Genomic DNA, 22152 nt, shown 5'->3' with positions numbered 1-22152 from the left:
ACGTGGTATTCAATCTCACTTTCATACATTTGACCTTGAGGTTAAATGCAGGAAAAGTGACTTAAGGAGGAATATAAAAAAGCTATATATTGTATATAGTTTGAATCCAGGGTTTAAACTTGAGCTCATAAAACAGCTAAAAAACGAGTATAAAAAATGGTCTAGAGGCTGGCGTGCTTCCCAATATCAACATGATGGAGAGGTAATGTTGAAACAGATTGTCCTCAAATCATCTGGGGGCATATGAGCTCTGTTAAATTCCATATCAATCGAAAGTCAGCCTGCATTACAAGTGAATTCCATCTCACAGCAGTGTTGGAAAGTCTTCTATGGCAATATATATACTACACCATTTTCAAGTATCGGTTTAAATTGGGCTAACATTGTTGGCAATCATAAGGTGAATTTCGACCATGATGATATACTCATTTATATATCCAAATTGAGTGTTTCCAGAGCTGCTGGACCAGATGGCCTACATAATGCTTTAATAAAACAAAATCGATACCTATGGTCGGATATATTGTACCGCATGTTTAAGCACATTATGGTGACAGGCTCTGTTCCAGCAAATTGGAAAACTTCGATCATTTTGCCAATATTCAAGAAAGGAGACAGGGCAAATCCGGCCTCGTATAGACCCATTGCCCTGCTAGACTGCCCTGGAAAAATCTTTGCCCGTATGATCTTGGGTGAGCTTAATAAATGGTTAAATCAGCTAAACCACAGAGATCCCTTTCAAACAGGATTTGTCCCCGGCCTAGGTACAGCTGTCAATCTAGTCACCTTGCATGCCATCATCCAGTAAAATAAACAATATAAACAACCAATATATGTGGCTTTTGTGGATTTTAGGTCCACTTTTGATCTTGTTCCTAGGGAACTACTTTTTAAGAAATTGATGGACTTGAGGTGTCCTTGGCACATACTCAAATGGATCATTGAATTACATTGAAACACATCCATTTTGATTCGTTTGAATAATGAGGGGCTGCTGTCTGAACCCATAGAGACTTCACGGGGGCTGAAACAAGGTTGTCTGTTGGCCTCTGCATTGTTTAATTTTTTCCTATTAGACTTTGGGGACAGTTTTGGGGGGTTGACCATTGATCCACCTCAATTACAAGGAGCGGCCATTAATTGGCTTCTCTACGCCGATGATATGGTGTTATTGTCTAAAACACCAGTTGGCTTGCATATTATGTTAAATGCCCTGGACATCTATGCCAAGAACAACTGCATCAGTGTTAACACTAGGAAAACTCAGGTGATGCAATTTGGTGTTAAGAAAGGACAAAAAGCATGCCATTGGCAATTACAAGATACTAATCTTCTCGTTGTTAAGTCATACATATACCTCGGGGTATGTGTGAACAGTCATATGACTGATAAACCATATGAAGAACATCTTCAATTCAAACATCAGAGTGCATGATCTCAAATTCGAATAATTCGGGCAAAATACTGCACATTTTCTATAGAACCCATGATTATTTACTATAAACAAAAATATGTTCCTACAATTTTGTATGGGTCAGAAACAAAAAAATGTCAATCCTATGTTTACTGGTCCAAATATGAAAGTAGTTATTGGAAAAAATCACTTATGCTGCCAAACTCCGATCTATGCCAATCATCAGACACAAATTAGGTTTAATATCACTTTATGTAGTATACAAATGGAAAGTTTGCCAACTATATAGAAAATGTATTATGAAAGATAGTACTAATGGGTTACTCACCATCATATCTCGATATCTACTGCTATCAAATGATAATTCTGCGAAAACATGGCGCGATTGTGCTAAAAAATGTTTACAAGGAGCAGATGTTTCTGAAATGTTACTTATCGAAAATCCAAACAAAGCTAAATCCAAATTTTGGAGATCAGACAGGATTAAGACACGAGATGCTTGCATGAAAATTCAGAAATTTGTTAAAAATCCTTTTGCCTTAAAAGTACAGGGACTTGTGGAAAAATATTTAAATCAGTCTCCTAATCCCAAACATCAGGCAGATTTTTTGCATTTTAGATTGAATATATGGCCCACAAAAGAGACATTATATCGATGGAAGAAGATACCTGCCCAGGTGTGTCGTTTTTGTAATCAAGAGGTTGAAACGTTGAAACACCTGGTAATTGAGTGTGTTGGTCTGCTAACAGTGAGGATATTTTACTTCAGGCATTTGTTTAATGAGACTGCGGTTATCACACATGACCAACTATGGTTAATACTGCATGGAGGACAATCAAAACGGTTAAGATATGCACTTGTGAACTATTTAAATTCATTAGAAATTAGGTCATATGAAGTCAATGATGGCTGATAATTGGAAATGTGCAAATGTACCTATATACCTATCATGTATGTAAAGTTGAAAAACATTGAGAGTGAATAATGATTAACTTGTGATCACTTAAACAAAAATGTTTGAAAGTCTGTATAATTGTAGAAACTGAATGATGAAATGTTTCTTTCATGAATTAATTTTAAATTTTGTAACAAATATGTTGAAAGGTCAGGTTTTTACTGATCAAAACAACAATAAATAAAATATATATATATATATATATATATATATATATATATATATATATATATATATATATATATATTTATGAGACGGCTCTCTCCACCAGCCCCGCCTCTGGGCTGTGCGTTTTTGTCCATGCACAGTTGTCACGGAGTAGCCTTACCTCGTCCCAGTCCAGCCGTCACCCTCCTGTACTTCTTGCGTTGCTCCTGGGCGAAGGTGCAGCATTCCAGCAAGGCTTCTCTGCACTTCCCCGCGGGGGCTTTGGCAGACCTGTCTGCGCAGCTGCGCTTCATGTGTGGTGGTAGAAGGGTCATGCCGCTCCGGCAACACTGCTTGAGTTGAGGGTCCTTAAATTTGCCGACTGCAGAAAGACAAAAGTGAGGCGGAGAGCAGAATACAGGGTGAATGAGCTGGGAGACAAAGACATGCACTGCTGAGATGAAAGCCTCTTAATGTGTGATGTCAGCAGCTGGCAGGGGCAAGTGGGCAGCCACATTGTGCCCAGAGTGATCAGATGATCAATTTCCAGGAATCTGTGCATCGAGATGCTGAACAGGGATCTGTGAATTGAGATGCTCAGCAGGGATCTGTGTATTGAGATGCTGAACAGGGATCTTGGCATCGAGATGCTGAACAGGGATCTGGGCATCGAGATGCTGAACATGGACCTTGGCATTGATACGCTGAACAGGGATCTGGGCATAGAGATGCTCAGCAGGGATCTGCACATTGAGATGCTCAGCAGGGATCTGTGCATTGAGATGCTCAGTAGGGATCAGTGCATTGAGATACTGAACAGAGATCTGTGCATAGAGATGCTCAGCAGGGAACTGTGCATTGAGATGTTCAGCAGGGATCTGTGCATTGAGATACTGAACAGGGATCTGGGCATAGAGATGCTCAGCAGGGATCTGTGCATTGAGATGCTGAACAGGGATCTGTGCATTGAGATGCTGAACAGGGATCTGTGCATTGAGATGCTGAACAGGGATCTGTGCATTGAGATGCTCAGCAGGGATCTGTGCATTGAGATGCTCAGCAGTGATCTGTGCATTGAGATGCTGAACAGGGATCTGTGCATTGAGATGCTCAGCCGGGATCTTGGCATCGAGATGCTGAGCAGGGATCTGGGCATAGAGATGCTGAACAGGGATCTGGGAATTGAGATGCTGAACAGGGATCTGTGCATTGAGATGCTGAGCAGGGATCTGTGCATTGAGATGCTGAACAGGGATCTGGGCATAGAGATACTGAACAGGGATCTGTGCATAGAGATGGTCAGCAGGAATATATGCTTTGAGATGCTCAGCAGGGATCTGTGCATTGCAGTGCTTAATTTGTGCCAGTGGTTGCCGGTGGCCAACACCGGCAGTCTTTTTTGGGCACCGGAACATGATTGGGCCGGCTGGCCACGTGTAATTGCTTCGGCTTCGTTGCAATTGCTTTGTTGTTCAACTTTCTTTCCTGCAAGCTTTAGCTTCCATCATAAATCATTCATTGCTTTGCAGGGCCTCAGCCTGGCCGGGCCTGGGAGTTCACGACAAGGACAGCCAATGAAAACCAACATTCTGTTGTGTTTGATACATTCTGTATAGTAACACAGAATGTATAGTTTTCATTGGCTGTTCTTCTTGCGAGCCACTGAAATGACATGGTGACGTGGGGGGGGGGGGGTGGGGGTAATGTGGGTCTGTTGAGTGGCGCGCCACCCTCACTTCACTTGTTGTTGTTAAGGCGTGGTTCACTGGTTGCAGTGACTCGTGAGAGCAGAGCCTCCCTCAGTCTCCTTGCACGAACGTGTGGTCCCGTGACGTGCATTGCGGCCTAGAAGGTCTATTGCCTAGTTGCTTCGCGTATGTTTAATTTCCAGCTCAGTAAGTAATTTCTTTTTGGACTGTGAAAAAAATGATGCATTTTTTGTTTGCAAATATTTTGTATCATCATGTCGGCTGCCGCCGGGCCTACATTACATTATTATTGCGGCGGCTCCGCGGCCGCTGCCGTGGATATGGTGCCGGGCCCGTGGCCGTGGCCGCCGGCGCTGCAATAATATTGTAAGTAAATGCTGCAGCAGCCATCTGATCATGATCATGATATGAGCCTCCCTTCTTCATGCCTACATGCGGCGGCCCACCGTAATCAGATGCTTAACCTGACAGCCATGATGCCCAGCAGACACGGACATCCATCCAACACCCCCACTTTCTAAAATGAAGGCCCGCGCCGCGTTCCTCCCGGCTGCAGCTTCTGCCTGCGCCTTGCGCTCGCGTGCTCTGACCGCTTTGGGCTTTCTAAAATGTCAGCAACCTGCCAGGTTTTATTCATGAGAATTTGGGAACCTCTGCCGACCTTTTCATTGATGAGGGGGTGTATTAAACGGCTAGAGGTATTATTAGAGGCAGTGTGAGTGGATGGACGCTCCCGTACCATGAGAGATGAAGTGGCGTATAGATAGGCCTCTTCAAAGCAGGCTGCGGCCTTTCATTGTGTCAGAAACGACACTTCCCGCCTGCACTTTCCACTGTGTTGACGCGAACAAACGTGCTATAAAACACGATTTATCACCTCTTCACGAGTAAACATCAGCCACGGCGTTTCTTTTTTCAAAGCCCGTTTCCAAGAGAGCCAGAACAGATAAAGGGGACGTGCAGTGCTCCTTTCTGACAAGCGTTTAGTCATAGGACGCAAGTTTCAGTGCTTTCTCTGAAGGCACTGCAAATGTAATAAACAATGTCAAAATCTCCCATAAATCTATACAAAGTGGGTTTATTGATAATGATTTGTTACTGAAATAGCGCTTTCGCAAAAGCGCTGTAAATAGAGAATGTACATACACATTGGAAGCTGCAGAGGAATGCAGAGGAGTTAACAGTCCACTTTCTGTGATGTTGTCAGGGTGAAAACGGTGTGAAGTCCCTTCCCTATCAATATATTCAAAGGGCATATGATGCCATTTCCTGTTTGTGATGGTGTCCAACTAAGGGCACGTGAAGTCCCCTCCAATACAGCTGCTGTTTTGGCAAACTGACAACGTTTCTCGCACCCAGTAGCATGAAAGCCAGTTCCTACCTCCTTGGGGGGAGTGGGGGGTTGCGGCGAGAACTGCTGACTTGCCATGGGGGCAGATTGCAGCCCAACGCATCTGCCGAAACTGAATTACTTCAGCAAACCTGGCGCACACTGTTCTCCCGCTATTGTTCCTAATTCTTTTACAGTGGCTAACTACCATCAATTAACAGAAATAAAGACAGTTGATAAACGAGGTGCACAGTGGGGGAGTGGAGCCTGCTTCAGCATAAAGTGCTGGCATTTGGGACACTAGAAGAGGTTGGGGGCATCCCATAATGACGCACTAATATAGCACAGAAGACACAGCTGAAATGTGGATGTGACGGGTGTACTCCCCTCACACGCGACCTTTTTTTCCTCTAAGCCCCATTTATACATGTTTGAGTACACTTCATTGGCGTCCCTTCCAGGTAAGTGCCACAAAAGATGTATGATGTAATCTCCATCACCTCAATATAGATGATGGATTAGTTTCTCACTCCGCAAGCAATTATTGCTGGGCTGGTTTATTTATTTTGCATTTTTTAAAGCACTCACAGCCCCCGGGCATGGAGATGTTGTTACAGGTATTGTTTGTTTTTCAGTATCGTAATTGTTTTTTTTTGTCTTGGCTGCGTATTTATAATGCGCTTAAAAACCCAGAGGTTTCTAAGCTCGGACCCCGGGATCGAACCTGTGTTGTTTCGTGTAGTCTTGCTTCCACAGTGAACACGTTGACCCTGAGCTACCCTCTACTTTTGTGGCCGATTGTGAAACACTGGTTTACTACTGTCAAACTACATTTGCGTTTTTTTGTCTTTAAACGCACCGTTTTCAAATGGGATTACCGTACACCCTGGTTCAAAAAGGCGGCATCAAACACGTTCTCACATTTGCCAGAAAAAAGGCAAAAACGTGTGTTGTAATGCTTGGATGTGTAACTGGGGTTTATTTAAAGCGGGTGATGTAAATCTCAGTCAATAAACATGTGACCCAAGAGTGCCAGAATGAGTGAGCGATAATCCATGTTGGGGCCGGATATGGTGGCCGTGGCCCGCGGCCGCCGCAATAATAATGTAGGCATGAGCATGAATTGATTGAATCAATGATCATTCATGCCTACATTATTATTGTGGCGGGCGGCCCCGGGCGCCGTGGATATGGTGTCCTCCGGCCGCCCGCCGTAATAATAATGTAGCCCCGTGGAATGGATATTGTGGCTGTGGCCCGCGGCTGCCACAATAATAATGTAGACATGAATTGAATTTGAATCAATCATGCCTACATTATTATTGCGGTGGTCATGATGCCTACATTATTATTGCGCTGGCCCCAACCGCCGTGGATATGGAGGCCCGCGGCCGCCGCAATAATAATGTAGGCATGAATTGATTGAATCAATCATGCCGCAGAATACATTATTATTGCGCCGCCGTGTGGATAATATGGTGGCATTGGTGGCCCGCGCGCGGCCTCCGCAATAATAATGTTGAAGCAGACTAGTCAGCAGAGCAGAGGAATCAAGTCCAGTCATCAGCCGCCATTTCAAGTTTCTTGGCTATGCACTAGTCTTGCCGCTTGGTGATGGACAGTGTTATGAATGCCAGTCAGGATTAATGTCTATCCTAGAGTGGGGTGATTGAATGGTGATTTTGAAGGTTTGTACTGGAGCAAAGTGATTCCGCGTCGAGGGCCTCCATACTACAGTTGGGTGATTGATTGGGGTTTAAAGTCTATCCTAGACCTAGAGTGTGGTGAATGATAGTTTTCACGTGTTGTGCTGGAGCGGGGTTGTGGGCTGGTGGTGGGCCGATCTAGGTAGGTCTAGCACTGAACTGGCGCGGGCCGCGCATCCGCACTGTTGGGCGGGGCCGCGCCCGGCATTAAGGGGTCAATATTTTTTGGGCACTGGCACTTATTTTTTTACAAATTAAGCACTGGCGCATTGAGATGCTGAACAGGGATCTGGGCATAGAGATGCTGAACAGGGATCTGGGCATCGAGATGCTGAGCAAGGATCTGGGCATCGAGATGCTGAACAGGGATCTGGGCATCAAGATACCAAACAGGGATCTGGGCATCGAGATGCTGAACAGGGATCTGGGCATCGAGATGCTGAGCAGGGATCTGGGCATCATGATGCTCAACAGGGATTTGGGCATTGAGATACTGAACAGGGGCCGGTGCATCGATCTGCTGAACAGGGATGTTGGCACTGAGATACCAAACAGGGATCTGTGCATTGAGATGCTGAACAGGGATCTGGGCATGGAGATGCTGAACATGGAGGGCACAGGAGGCAACTTTTGAATTTCCCAGGAGGTTGAGTGGGGGCAGTGGGCAGATTTCAAGGCCGTTCCATTGTAAGTATAGGAACATTTATACAGATTGCCTTTCCCGGGGGGTGCCCGGGCCCCGGAGCACCCGCATACTTGCCGCCCCTGCTGACAAGGGTGATATAGGGTTCAGTGGATCGATCAGTGATTGGCGAGATGTTCTTTGAAGAGTAGGGTCTTCAGGTCTTTCTTAAAGCACCGGAAATTTTGAAACTTGCGAGGGATCAACGTTTAGGACAGGTCAGGTCAGGTGGGAGCAAGACCGGCCTTAGCGGCGGCAGCGCCTGGGCACTGAAACAAAAATGTTGCACACCCGACGTGCCCCTGGTCAATGCCAGGGGGAGGGCACCACATTTATTTTTAACTCCCTGCTCCCGTGCTGGAGTAGGGAGTTAATCACAGGAATAGGGTGTTGATGCTAATGCATCAGCGCCCTATTCTAATTAAAATCACCCCGGTCCTGCGCCGGAGCGGGAGGTAATCACTGTGCAATAGGCAGGGATGCAAAAGTATCAGCGCCCTATTGTTATTAAATGGGCCTTGCTCCCGAGCCAGAAAGCCCAGAGCCAGCACAGGAGCAGGGTGCATTTAATTTCATAGGGAACCTGTCGCACCTTCTCCCACTAAGCCAGCTCGGAGGAACCCTTGAAAGACTCCTCTGAGCTATTGTGGTGGGGGGTTAATGGCACCCTGGGCAGTGTCCTGGATGGCCCTGCCCTAAGGCCGGACCTGGGCGGGAGTTCCCTTTTCTTGTCGTACTCACGTTTGTCGCTGATAGATGTCTGGAAGTCCAGCGCCCTCTTCTTTCTTTGTGTCTGTGCTCTGCACCCATAGCCTGCAAGAGAAAGCAGAGGCCTGGTAGAGCCGAGTATTTAAGAGATAAGCAAGTCCAGCCAGCCTCGGGTGGCACAAGACAGCCATGGACACAGGAGCCCTGCAAACACTGAGGCACTGCCCCCACTCAAACTACCAGTCACAGCCTTATAAGTGAACTCCTCTTTAGAAGGTCAAATCCAGGCTCTAAATGCCGCAGAGGGCAAGTATTTGGATGGGTAAATGCCAGTTCAGAGCTCCACCCTTTTGCTGCATTGGCATCGCCTCTAAAGGGGACCACCTCCCTCAAAAAGATTCATTCTGGTAAGTTCAAGCAGCTTTTTCTGAAAGGGAGTCATTTTGCCACCCAGAAGCAGACCCATTCTCAAGGTGGACCTTCCGGGGCTTGGGTCTGCAACATTTGGCCCTCCAGACGTTTTGGACTACACCTCCCATCAGCCCAAGCCACTTTAGTCAATGGTGAGCGATCATGGGATTCATAGTTCGGCAAATTTAGAGTTTAGAGCCCCTGTTTTGGGCTTGTTAGTCCTTGAATTAATCATAACCACCGGGATGGTCTCTGTGAAGCTTTCATAGCTGTGCCATTACTAGTAAGCCAGCCTGAGCCACAACAGAATAGCAAAAATATATGCAAATCAATCCCGGCCCTGCCCTATAGGAGGGCACCCATCACAAACTGCAAGGTTTCAACCTATCAGTTCCCAGGACCAGAAGCAGCTGAGGCATGCTTCACCCTCATTGGGCGTTATGCATGAGGCGAGGGTTAGACCCTCAGGCGCTGCAAGCTGAGGCTCTGGGCACCAACACCACCATCAGTGCCTCCTACTGGTGAGGGACACATTTTTTAACACGACCCTTTGTTTTGAGCTGAGCAGTAAAATTGGTCTGTGCTTTTTGTTTGAAACAGAAGAAAAAACATTGTATTTTGAGGTTTTGCTTTACTGTTATTTTACTGGATTAAGCCAAACACCTGCATGCATAATGATGCCCCATTCATTTATCTGCCGGTAAATGTGAAATCACCGGCATAATGATGCCCCGTTCATTTATTGGCCAGTAAATGTGCACTCAGCAGCATAATGATGCCCCGTTCATTTATTGGCCAGTAAATGTGCACTGAGCAGCATAATGATGCCCCATTCATTTATCTGCCAGTAAATGTGCACCCGCCAGCATAATGATGCCCCGTTCATTTATCTGCCAGTAAATGTGCACCCGGCAGCATAATGATGCCCCGTTCATTTACTGGCCGGTAAATGTGCACCCGCCGGCATAATGATGCCCCATTCATTTATTGGCCAGTAAATGTGCACCCGTCGGCATAATGATGCCCCATTCATTTATTGGCTAGTAAATGTGCACTTGCCAGTATAATGATGCCCCATTCATTTATTGGCTAGTAAATGTGCACCCACCAGCATAATGATGCCCCATTCATTTATCGGCTAGTAAATGTGCACTTGCCAGCATAATGATGCCCCATTCAGTTATCTGCCGGTAAATGTGCACTCACCGGAATAATGATGCCCCGTTCATTTATTGGCCAGTAAATGTGCGCCCACCAGCATAATGATGCCCCATTTATTTACTGGTCAGTAAATGTGCACCCACCAGCATAATGATGCCCCATTCATTTATTGGCCAGTAAATGTGCACCCGCCAGCATAATGATGCCCCATTCATTTATCTGCCAGTAAATGTGCACCCGCCGGCATAATGATGCCCCGTTCATTTATCTGCCAGTAAATGTGCACCCGGCAGCATAATGATGCCCCATTCATTTACCTGCCGGTAAATGTGCACTCGCCGGCATAATGATGCCCCGTTCATTTATTGGCCAGTAAATGTGCACCCACCAGCATAATGATGCCCCATTCATTTATTGGCTAGTAAATGTGCACTTGTCAGTATAATGATGCCCCATTCATTTATTGGCTAGTAAATGTGCACCCACCAGCATAATGATGCCCCATTCATTTATTGGCTAGTAAATGTGCACTTGCCAGCATAATGATGCCCCATTCATTTATCTGCCGGTAAATGTGCACCCACCGGAATAATGATGCCCCGTTCATTTATTGGCCAGTAAATGTGCACCCACCAGCATAATGATGCCCCATTTATTTATTGGTCAGTAAATGTGCACCCACCAGCATAATGATGCCCCATTCATTTATTGGCCAGTAAATGTGCACCCGCCAGCATAATGATGCCCCATTCATTTATTGGCCAGTAAATGTGCACTTGCCAGCATAATGATGCCCCGTTCATTTATCTGCGGTAAATGTGCACTCGCCGGCATAATGATGCCCCATTCATTTACTGGCCAGTAAATGTGCACCCGCCGGCAAAATGATGCCCCATTCATTTACTGGCCAGTAAATGTGCACCCGCCGGCATAATGATGCGCATTAATTTACTGGCCAGTAAATGTGCACCCGCCGGCATAATGATGCCCCATTCATTTACTGGCCAGTAAATGTGCACCCGCCGGCATAATGATGCCCCATTCATTTACCGGCCAGTAAATGTGCAGCCGCCGGCATAATGAGGCCCCATTCATTTACCGGTCTGTAAATGTGCACCCGCCGGCATAATGATGCCCCATTCACCCCGCCGGCATAATGATGCCCCATTCATTTACTGGTCAGTAAATGTGCACCCGCTGGCATAATGATGCCCCATTCATTTACTGGCCAGTAAATGTGCACCCACCGGCATAATGATGCCCCATTCATTTATCTACCAGTAAATGTGCACCCGCCGGCATAATGATGCCCCATTCATTTATCTGCCAGTAAATGTGCACCCGCCGGCATAATGATGCCCCATTCATTTATTGGCCAGTAAATGTGCACTTGCCAGCATAATGATGCCCCATTCATTTATCTGCCGGTAAATGTGCACTCACCGGAATAATGATGCCCCGTTCATTTCTTGGCCAGTAAATGTGCACCCACTAGCATAATGAGGCCCCATTCATTTACTGGTCAGTAAATGTGCACCCACCAGCGTAATGATGCCCCGTTCATTTATTGGCCAGTAAATGTGCACCCGCCAGCGTAATGATGCCCCATTCATTTACTGGCCAGTAAATGTGCACCCGCCAGCGTAATGATGCCCCGTTCATTTATCTGCCTGTAAATGTGCACCCGCCAGCATAATGATGCCCCGTTCATTTATCTGCCAGTAAATGTGCACCCACCAGCATAATGATGCCCCATTCATTTATTGGCTAGTAAATGTGCACTTGTCAGTATAATGATGCCCCATTCATTTATTGGCTAGTAAATGTGCACTTGTCAGTATAATGATGCCCCATTCATTTATTGGCTAGTAAATGTGCACCCACCAGCATAATGATGCCCCATTCATTTATTGGCTAGTAAATGTGCACTTGTCAGTATAATGATGCCCCATTCATTTATTGGCTAGTAAATGTGCACCCACCAGCATAATGATGCCCCATTCATTTATTGGCTAGTAAATGTGCACTTGCCAGCATAATGATGCCCCATTCATTTATTGGCTAGTAAATGTGCACCCACCAGCATAATGATGCCCCATTCATTTATTGGCTAGTAAATGTGCACTTGCCAGCATAATGATGCCCCATTCATTTATCTGCCGGTAAATGTGCACTCACCGGAATAATGATGCCCCGTTCATTTATTGGCCAGTAAATGTGCACCCACCAGCATAATGATGCCCCATTTATTTACTGGTCAGTAAATGTGCACCCACCAGCATAATGATGCCCCATTCATTTATTGGCCAGTAAATGTGCACCCTCCAGCATAATGATGCCCCATTCATTTATTGGCCAGTAAATGTGCACCTGCCAGCATAATGATGCCCCTTTCATTTATTGGCCAGTAAATGTGCACTTGCCAGCATAATGATGCCCCGTTCATTTATCTGCGGTAAATGTGCACTCGCCGGCATAATGATGCCCCATTCATTTACTGGTCAGTAAATGTGCACCCGCCGGCATAATGATGCCCCATTCATTTACTGGCCAGTAAATGTGCACCAGCTGGCAAAATGATGCCCCATTCATTTACTGGCCAGTAAATGTGCACCCGCCGGCATAATGATGCGCATTCATTTACTGGCCAGTAAATGTGCACCCGCCGGCATTATGATGCCCCATTCATTTACTGGCCAGTAAATGTGCACCCGCCGGCATAATGATGCCCCATTCATTTACCGGGCAGTAAATGTGCACCCGCCGGCATAATGATGCCCCATTCATTTACCGGTCAGTAAATGTGCACCCGACGGCATAATGATGCCCCATTCACCCCGCCGGCATAATGATGCCCCATTCATTTACTGGTCAGTAAATGTGCACCCGCTGGCATAATGATGCCCCATTCATTTACTGGCCAGTAAATGTGCACCCGCCGGCATAATGATGCCCCATTCATTTATCTGCCAGTAAATGTGCACCCGCCGGCATAATGATGCCCCATTCATTTATCTGCCAGTAAATGTGCACCCGCCGGCATAATGATGCCCCATTCATTTATTGGCCAGTAAATGTGCACTTGCCAGCATAATGATGCCCCATTCATTTATCTGCCGGTAAATGTGCACTCACCGGAATAATGATGCCCCGTTCATTTCTTGGCCAGTAAATGTGCACCCACTAGCATAATGAGGCCCCATTCATTTACTGGTCAGTAAATGTGCACCCACCAGCGTAATGATGCCCCGTTCATTTATTGGCCAGTAAATGTGCACCCGCCAGCGTAATGATGCCCCATTCATTTACTGGCCAGTAAATGTGCACCCGCCAGCGTAATGATGCCCCGTTCATTTATCTGCCTGTAAATGTGCACCCGCCAGCATAATGATGCCCCGTTCATTTATCTGCCAGTAAATGTGCACCCGCCGGCATAATGATGCCCCATTCATTTACCTGCCGGTAAATGTGCACTCGCCGGCATAATGATGCCCCGTTCATTTATTGGCCAGTAAATGTGCACCCACCAGCATAATGATGCCCCATTCATTTATTGGCTAGTAAATGTGCACTTGTCAGTATAATGATGCCCCATTCATTTATTGGCTAGTAAATGTGCACCCACCAGCATAATGATGCCCCATTCATTTATTGGCTAGTAAATGTGCACTTGCCAGCATAATGATGCCCCATTCATTTATCTGCCGGTAAATGTGCACTCACCGGAATAATGATGCCCCGTTCATTTATTGGCCAGTAAATGTGCACCCACCAGCATAATGATGCCCCATTTATTTACTGGTCAGTAAATGTGCACCCACCAGCATAATGATGCCCCATTCATTTATTGGCCAGTAAATGTGCACCCTCCAGCATAATGATGCCCCATTCATTTATTGGCCAGTAAATGTGCACCTGCCAGCATAATGATGCCCCTTTCATTTATTGGCCAGTAAATGTGCACTTGCCAGCATAATGATGCCCCGTTCATTTATCTGCGGTAAATGTGCACTCGCCGGCATAATGATGCCCCATTCATTTACTGGTCAGTAAATGTGCACCCGCCGGCATAATGATGCCCCATTCATTTACTGGCCAGTAAATGTGCACCAGCTGGCAAAATGATGCCCCATTCATTTACTGGCCAGTAAATGTGCACCCGCCGGCATAATGATGCGCATTCATTTACTGGCCAGTAAATGTGCACCCGCCGGCATTATGATGCCCCATTCATTTACTGGCCAGTAAATGTGCACCCGCCGGCATAATGATGCCCCATTCATTTACCGGGCAGTAAATGTGCACCCGCCGGCATAATGATGCCCCATTCATTTACCGGTCAGTAAATGTGCACCCGACGGCATAATGATGCCCCATTCACCCCGCCGGCATAATGATGCCCCATTCATTTACTGGTCAGTAAATGTGCACCCGCTGGCATAATGATGCCCCATTCATTTACTGGCCAGTAAATGTGCACCCGCCGGCATAATGATGCCCCATTCATTTATCTGCCAGTAAATGTGCACCCGCCGGCATAATGATGCCCCATTCATTTATCTGCCAGTAAATGTGCACCCGCCGGCATAATGATGCCCCATTCATTTATTGGCCAGTAAATGTGCACTTGCCAGCATAATGATGCCCCATTCATTTATCTGCCGGTAAATGTGCACTCACCGGAATAATGATGCCCCGTTCATTTCTTGGCCAGTAAATGTGCACCCACTAGCATAATGAGGCCCCATTCATTTACTGGTCAGTAAATGTGCACCCACCAGCGTAATGATGCCCCGTTCATTTATTGGCCAGTAAATGTGCACCCGCCAGCGTAATGATGCCCCGTTCATTTACTGGCCAGTAAATGTGCACCCGCCAGCGTAATGATGCCCCGTTCATTTATCTGCCAGTAAATGTGCACCCGCCAGCATAATGATGCCCCGTTCATTTATCTGCCAGTAAATGTGCACCCACCAGCATAATGATGCCCCGTTCATTTATCTGCCAGTAAATGTGCACCCGCCGGCATAATGATGCCCCATTCATTTACTGGTCAGTAAATGTGCACCCGCCGGCATAATGATGCCCCATTCATTTAGTGGTCAGTAAATGTGCACCCGCCGGCATAATGATGCCCCATTCATTTACTGGCCAGGAAATGTGCACCCGCCGGCATAATGATGCCCCATTCATTTATCTGCCAGTAAATGTGCACCCGCCGGCATAATGATGCCCCATTCATTTATTGGCCAGTAAATGTGCACTTGCCAGCATAATGATGCCCCATTCATTTATCTGCCGGTAAATGTGCACTCACCGGAATAATGATGCCCCGTTCATTTCTTGGCCAGTAAATGTGCACCCACTAGCATAATGAGGCCCCATTCATTTACTGGTCAGTAAATGTGCACCCACCAGCGTAATGATGCCCCGTTCATTTATTGGCCAGTAAATGTGCACCCGCCAGCGTAATGATGCCCCGTTCATTTACTGGCCAGTAAATGTGCACCCGCCAGCATAATGATGCCCCGTTCATTTATCTGCCAGTAAATGTGCACCCGCCAGCATAATGATGCCCCGTTCATTTATCTGCCAGTAAATGTGCTCCCGCCGGCATAATGATGCCCCATTCATTTACTGGTCAGTAAATGTGCACCCGCCGGCATAATGATGCCCCATTCATTTAGTGGTCAGTAAATGTGCACCCGCCGGCATAATGATGCCCCATTCATTTAGTGGTCAGTAAATGTGCACCCGCCGGCATAATGATGCCCCATTCATTTACTGGCCAGTAAATGTGCACCCGCCGGCATAATGATGCCCCATTCATTTATCTGCCAGTAAATGTGCCGGTTGGCCAGTAAATGTGCACCCACCAGCATAATGATGCCCCATTCATTTATTGGCCAGTAAATGTGCACTTGCCAGCATAATGATTCCCCGTTCATTTATCTGCCGGTAAATGTGCACTCACCGGCATAATGATGCCCCGTACATTTTTCGGCCAGTAAATGTGCACCCACTAGCATAATGATGCCCCATTCATTTAGTGGTCAGTAAATGTGCACCCGCCGGCATAATGATGCCCCATTCATTTAGTGGTCAGTAAATGTGCACCCGCCGGCATAATGATGCCCCATTCATTTATCTGCCAGTAAATGTGCACCCGCCGGCATAACGATGCCCCATTCATTCATCTGCCAGTAAATATGCACCCGTCGGCATAACGATGCCCCATTCATTTATTGGCCAGTAAATGTGCACCCACCAGCATAATGATGCCCCATTCATTTATTGGCCAGTAAATGTGCACTTGCCAGCATAATGATGCCCCGTTCATTTATCTGCCGGTAAATGTGCACTCACGGGCATAATGATGCCCCGTTCATTTATTGGCCAGTAAATGTGCACCCACTAGCATAATGATGCCCCATTCATTTACTGGTCAGTAAATGTGCACCCACCAGCATAATGATGCCCCATTCATTTACTGGCCAGTAAATGTGCACCCGCCAGCATAATGATGCCTCATTCATTTATTGGCCAGTAAATGTGCACCCACCAGCATAATGATGCCCCATTCATTTATCTGACCGTAAATGTGCACCCGCCAGCATAATGATGCCCCATTCATTTATCTGCCAGTAAATGTGCACCCGCCAGCATAATGATGCCCCATCAATTTATTGGCCAGTAAATGTGCACCCGCCAGCATAATGATGCCCCATTCATTTATTGGCCAGTAAATGTGCACCCACCAGCATAATGATGCCTCATTCATTTATCTGCCAGTAAATGTGCACTCACCAGCATAATGATGCCCCATTCATTTATTTGCCAGTAAATGTGCACCCACCAGCATAATGATGCCCCATTCAATTATTGGCCAGTAAATGTGCACCCATCAGCATAATGATGCCCCATTCATTTATTGGCCAGTAAATGTGTACTTGCCAGCATAATGATGCCCCATTCATTTATTGGCCAACAAAGTCATTACCCTTCAAATAAAAATAGCCAAGAAAAAAGCCACACTCGCCGGCAACAAACCCATTAGCGTCAACCTAGAACAACTAAGTAACTCTACCAATCACCCCAGATTCAAGTTTTCCAAAGTCACCATAAAAGAAACAGAAAATACCATACTATCTCTCAAACCCACCAACTGTCAAGGAGACCTATGCCCCGCTCAACTTCTAAAGGATGCAGCCAGAGATCCGGCCCCCTTTATCACAAAACGTATTAACTCATCCTTCTCCACCAATACCATCCCATCCAACCTCAAAGAATCATGGGTGCTTCCTCTACTGAAAAAGCAGTCCCTAGACCCACTAATACCCACTAATTACCGCCCGATTACTACAGTGCCGTTTCTCCTAAAGATCCTAGATAAAATGGCATACTCCCAGATACAAAAATACTTGGAAACCAACTCTCTACTAGGAACTAGGCAATCAGGCTTCCGGCCCCAACATGGGACAGAAACAGCTCTCATAGACCTCAAGTCACAGATAGATGAACTCCGGGATGAAGGAAAATCAGCCCTCCTTCTGCTCCTAGATTTATCAGCTGCCTTCGACCTGGTCGACCACAGGGTCCTATGCAGCCATCTGGATTCGGCAGCTCATTTCTCCGAAGAATCCACTGCATGGATACAATCATTCCTAACCAACAGGACTATGAGAGTCTTCTCTCCTATGGCAGCAGCCAACCCCATCCCCATAACTTGCGGAGTGCCCCAGGGATCTTGCGTCTCACCCAACCTCTACAATATCTTTACCAGGCCCCTGTTCGACAATCTGGACCTTCTGGGTGTCACCTACACTAACTATGCAGATGACACTCAGATTCTCCTACCGCTTACCGGTGATTACGACAAGGATTTAGCATTGGTGAACAGGATATATCTCATCATCCAGGCATGGATGGCCACTCACAGTCTATGCCTGAATGATGACAAAACAGAGATCATCATCCTGGGCACTCCCTCGACCCTCAAAAAACTCAGCCCCGAATACTCAGCATTCAACATAGACAATAATATTATTACTGTCGCCAAGGAGGTCAAAACACTGGGTTTCTATCTGGACTCCACTCTCTCCCTCAGCAAGCAGGTCAATGCCTTGGCCTCGGCCACGGCATACACATGAAAGTTGATCAGAGCAGGCAAGGCCTTCCTGTCTCAGGACAGTTACATCACCCTAGCCAGAGCCCTCATCTTATCCAGGCTGGACTACTGCAACGCGCTATACATAGGAGCCAATAAACAAACCATCAAAAAAATCCAACTCCTACAAAATAATGCGCTAAGAGCAGCCCTAGGAATCCCCAAGAGAGAACATATCTCTAACACCAGAAGAGCCAACAACTGGCTCTCCACTCACGACAAAATAAAACTAAAAACTGCCTCCCTCACGCACACATGCTTGAACAATGCAGCACCCTGCTACCTGTCCGACAGATTCACTTTGAAGCCTACCACAAGAATCACCAGACTCGCCAACACCAACTACCTCTGGATCCCCAGATACAAACATGTCAAAATAGGAGGCAGCAGCTTCCAGGTCAAGGCAGCACTCCTATGGAACTCACTACCTTCCCCTCTAAGAATCAATCAATCCTATCACAAGTTCCATCAAAGCATCACTAGTTGGCTCAAAGATGCAGACATCTAGGCATATACCTTGCTGACTTTGCCCGGCACCTCTCTCTACACCGCATGCACCAACCACTGTGTAAAACTATGCATGCCATCAATGTACCCGCCTGTATATATCGTAACTTCATTGTGCCAACATGTAACCAAGCGGCACTTGCACATAATTGTATTTTACATGTTGTAACCAAGCTTTGAATATCCTTATGCCTTGCGCCTGAATACCCTCGGGTCTGGAGCGCAATACAAATAATAAACTAAACTAAACTAAACTAAATGTGCACTTTCCAACATAATGATGCCCCACTCATGTATTGGCCGGTAAATGTGCACCCGCCAGCATAATGATGCCCCATTCATTTATTGGCCAGTAAATGTGCACCCACCAGCATAATGATGCCCCATTCATTTATTGGCCAGTAAATGTGTACTTGCCAGCATAATGATGCCCCATTCATTTATTGGCCAGTAAATGTGCACCCATCAGCATAATGATGCCACATTCATTTATTGGCCGGTAAAAGTGCACCCACCAGCATAATGATGCCCCATTCATTTACTGGCCAGTAAATGTGTACTTGCCAGCATAATGATGCCCCATTAATTTATTGGCCAGTAAATGTGCACTTGCCAGCATAATGATGCCCCATTCATTTATTGGCCGGTAAATGTGCACCCGCCAACATAATGATGCTCCATTCATTTATTGGACAGTAAATGTGCACTTGCCAGCATAATGATGCCCCATTCATTTATTGGCCAGTAAATGTGCACTTGCCAGCATAATGATGCCCCATTCATTTATTGGCCGGTAAATGTGCACCCGCCATCATAATGATGCCCCATTCATTTATTGGCCGGTAAATGTGCACCCGCCAGCATAATGATGCCCCATTCATTTACTGGCCAGTAAATGTGCACTTACCAGCAAAATGATGCCCCATTAATTTACTGGCCAATAAATGTGCACCCGCCAGCATAATGATGCCCCATTCATTTATTGGCCAGTAAATGTGCACTTGCAGGCATAATGATGCCCCATTCATTTATTGGCTGGTAAATGTACACTCAGCAGCATAATGATGCCCCATTCATTTATTGGCCAGTAAATGTGCACTCAGCAGCATAATGATGCCCCATTCATTTAATGGCCAGTAAATGTGCACTTACCAGCATAATGATGCCCCATTAATTTACTGGCCAATAAATGTGCACCCGCCAGCATAATGATGCCCCATTCATTTATTGGCCAGTAAATGTGCACTTGCAGGCATAATGATGCCCCATTCATTTATTGGCTGGTAAATGTACACTCAGCAGCATAATGATGCCCCATTCATTTATTGGCCAGTAAATGTGCACTCAGCAGCATAATGATGCCCCATTCATTTAATGGCCAGTAAATGTGCACTTGCCAGCATAATGATGCCCCATTCATTTATTGGCCAGTAAATGTGCACTTGCCAGCATAATGATGCCCCATTCATTTATTGGCCGGTAAATGTGCACCCGCCAGCATAATGATGCCCCATTCATTTATTGGCCAGTAAATATGCACCCGCCAGCATAATGATGCCCCATTCATTTATTGGCCAGTAAATGTGCACTCAGCAGCATAATGATGCCCCATTCATTTATTGGCCAGTAAATGTGCACTTGCCAGCATAATGATGCCCCATTCATTTATTGGCCAGTAAATGTGCACTTGCCAGCATAATGATGCCCCATTCATTTATTGGCCGGTAAATGTGCACCCGCCAGCATAATGATGCCCCATTCATTTATTGGCCAGTAAATATGCACCCGCCAGCATAATGATGCCCCATTCATTTATTGGCCAGTAAATGTGCACTCAGCAGCATAATGATGCCCCATTCATTTATTGGCCAGTAAATGTGCACTCAGCAGCATAATGATGCCCCATTCATTTATTGGCCAGTAAATGTGCACTTGCCAGCATAATGATGCCCTATTCATTTATTGGCTGGTAAATGTGCACCCGCCAGCATAATGATGCCCCATTCATTTATTGGCCAGTAAATATGCACTCAGCAGCATAATGATGCCCCATTCATGTATTGGCCAGTAAATGTGCACTCAGCAGCATAATGTTGCCCCATTCATTTATTGGCCAGTAAATGTGCACTCAGCAGCATAATGATGCCCCATTCATTTATTGGCCAGTAAATGTGCACTTGCCGGCATAATGATGCCCCATTCATTTATTGGCTGGTAAATGTGCACCCGCCAGCATAATGATGCCCCAATCATTTATTGGCCAGTAAATATGCACCCGCCAACATAATGATGCCCCATTCATTTATTGGCCAGTAAATGTGCACTCAGCAGCATAATGATGCCCCATTCATTTATTGGCTGGTAAATGTGCACCCGCCAGCATAATGATGCCCCATTCATCTATTGGCCAGTAAATGTGCACTCAGCAGCATAATGATGCCCCATTCATTTATTGGCCAGTAAATGTGCACTTGCCAGCATAATGATGCCCTATTCATTTATTGGCTGGTAAATGTGCACCCGCCAGCATAATGATGCCCCATTCATTTATTGGCCAGTAAATGTGCACTCAGCAGCATAATGATGCCCCATTCATTTATTGGCCAGTAAATGTGCACTCAGCAGCATAATGATGCCCCATTCATTTATTGGCCAGTAAATGTGCACTTGCCAGCATAATGATGCCCTATTCATTTATTGGCTGGTAAATGTGCACCCGCCAGCATAATGATGCCCCATTCATTTATTGGCCAGTAAATATGCACTCAGCAGCATAATGATGCCCCATTCATGTATTGGCCAGTAAATGTGCACTCAGCAGCATAATGTTGCCCCATTCATTTATTGGCCAGTAAATGTGCACTCAGCAGCATAATGATGCCCCATTCATTTATTGGCCAGTAAATGTGCACTTGCCGGCATAATGATGCCCCATTCATTTATTGGCTGGTAAATGTGCACCCGCCAGCATAATGATGCCCCAATCATTTATTGGCCAGTAAATATGCACCCGCCAACATAATGATGCCCCATTCATTTATTGGCCAGTAAATGTGCACTCAGCAGCATAATGATGCCCCATTCATTTATTGGCTGGTAAATGTGCACCCGCCAGCATAATGATGCCCCATTCATCTATTGGCCAGTAAATATGCACCCGCCAGCATAATGATGCCCCATTCATTTATTGGCCAGTAAATGTGCACTCAGCAGCATAATGATGCCCCATTCATTTATTGGCCAGTAAATGTGCA

At 46.0% G+C, this 22152-nt stretch overlaps 1 protein-coding gene across 1 annotated transcript in view; it reads right to left on the bottom strand.

The window, feature by feature from the left end:
- The window catches only part of LOC138521816 (complement C4-B-like), a 528615-nt gene that overhangs the window by 225233 nt on the left and 281230 nt on the right, over positions 1–22152 (bottom strand). The window contains exons 16-17 of the mRNA XM_069634932.1: positions 8686–8757; positions 2699–2899 (exon numbers count right to left, since the gene is read on the bottom strand). Of these exons, the coding sequence (XP_069491033.1) occupies positions 2699–2899; positions 8686–8757 (273 nt within the window). The remainder of the gene's footprint in view (positions 1–2698; positions 2900–8685; positions 8758–22152) is intronic.

This window comes from Ambystoma mexicanum, chromosome 13, assembly GCF_040938575.1.
Source record: "Ambystoma mexicanum isolate Mex_15411 chromosome 13, UKY_AmexF1_1, whole genome shotgun sequence".
In the NCBI taxonomy this organism is placed as follows: domain Eukaryota; kingdom Metazoa; phylum Chordata; class Amphibia; order Caudata; family Ambystomatidae; genus Ambystoma; species Ambystoma mexicanum.
Note: the sequence above shows the minus strand (reverse complement) of the source record. Positions and strands in the feature narration are given on the sequence as shown.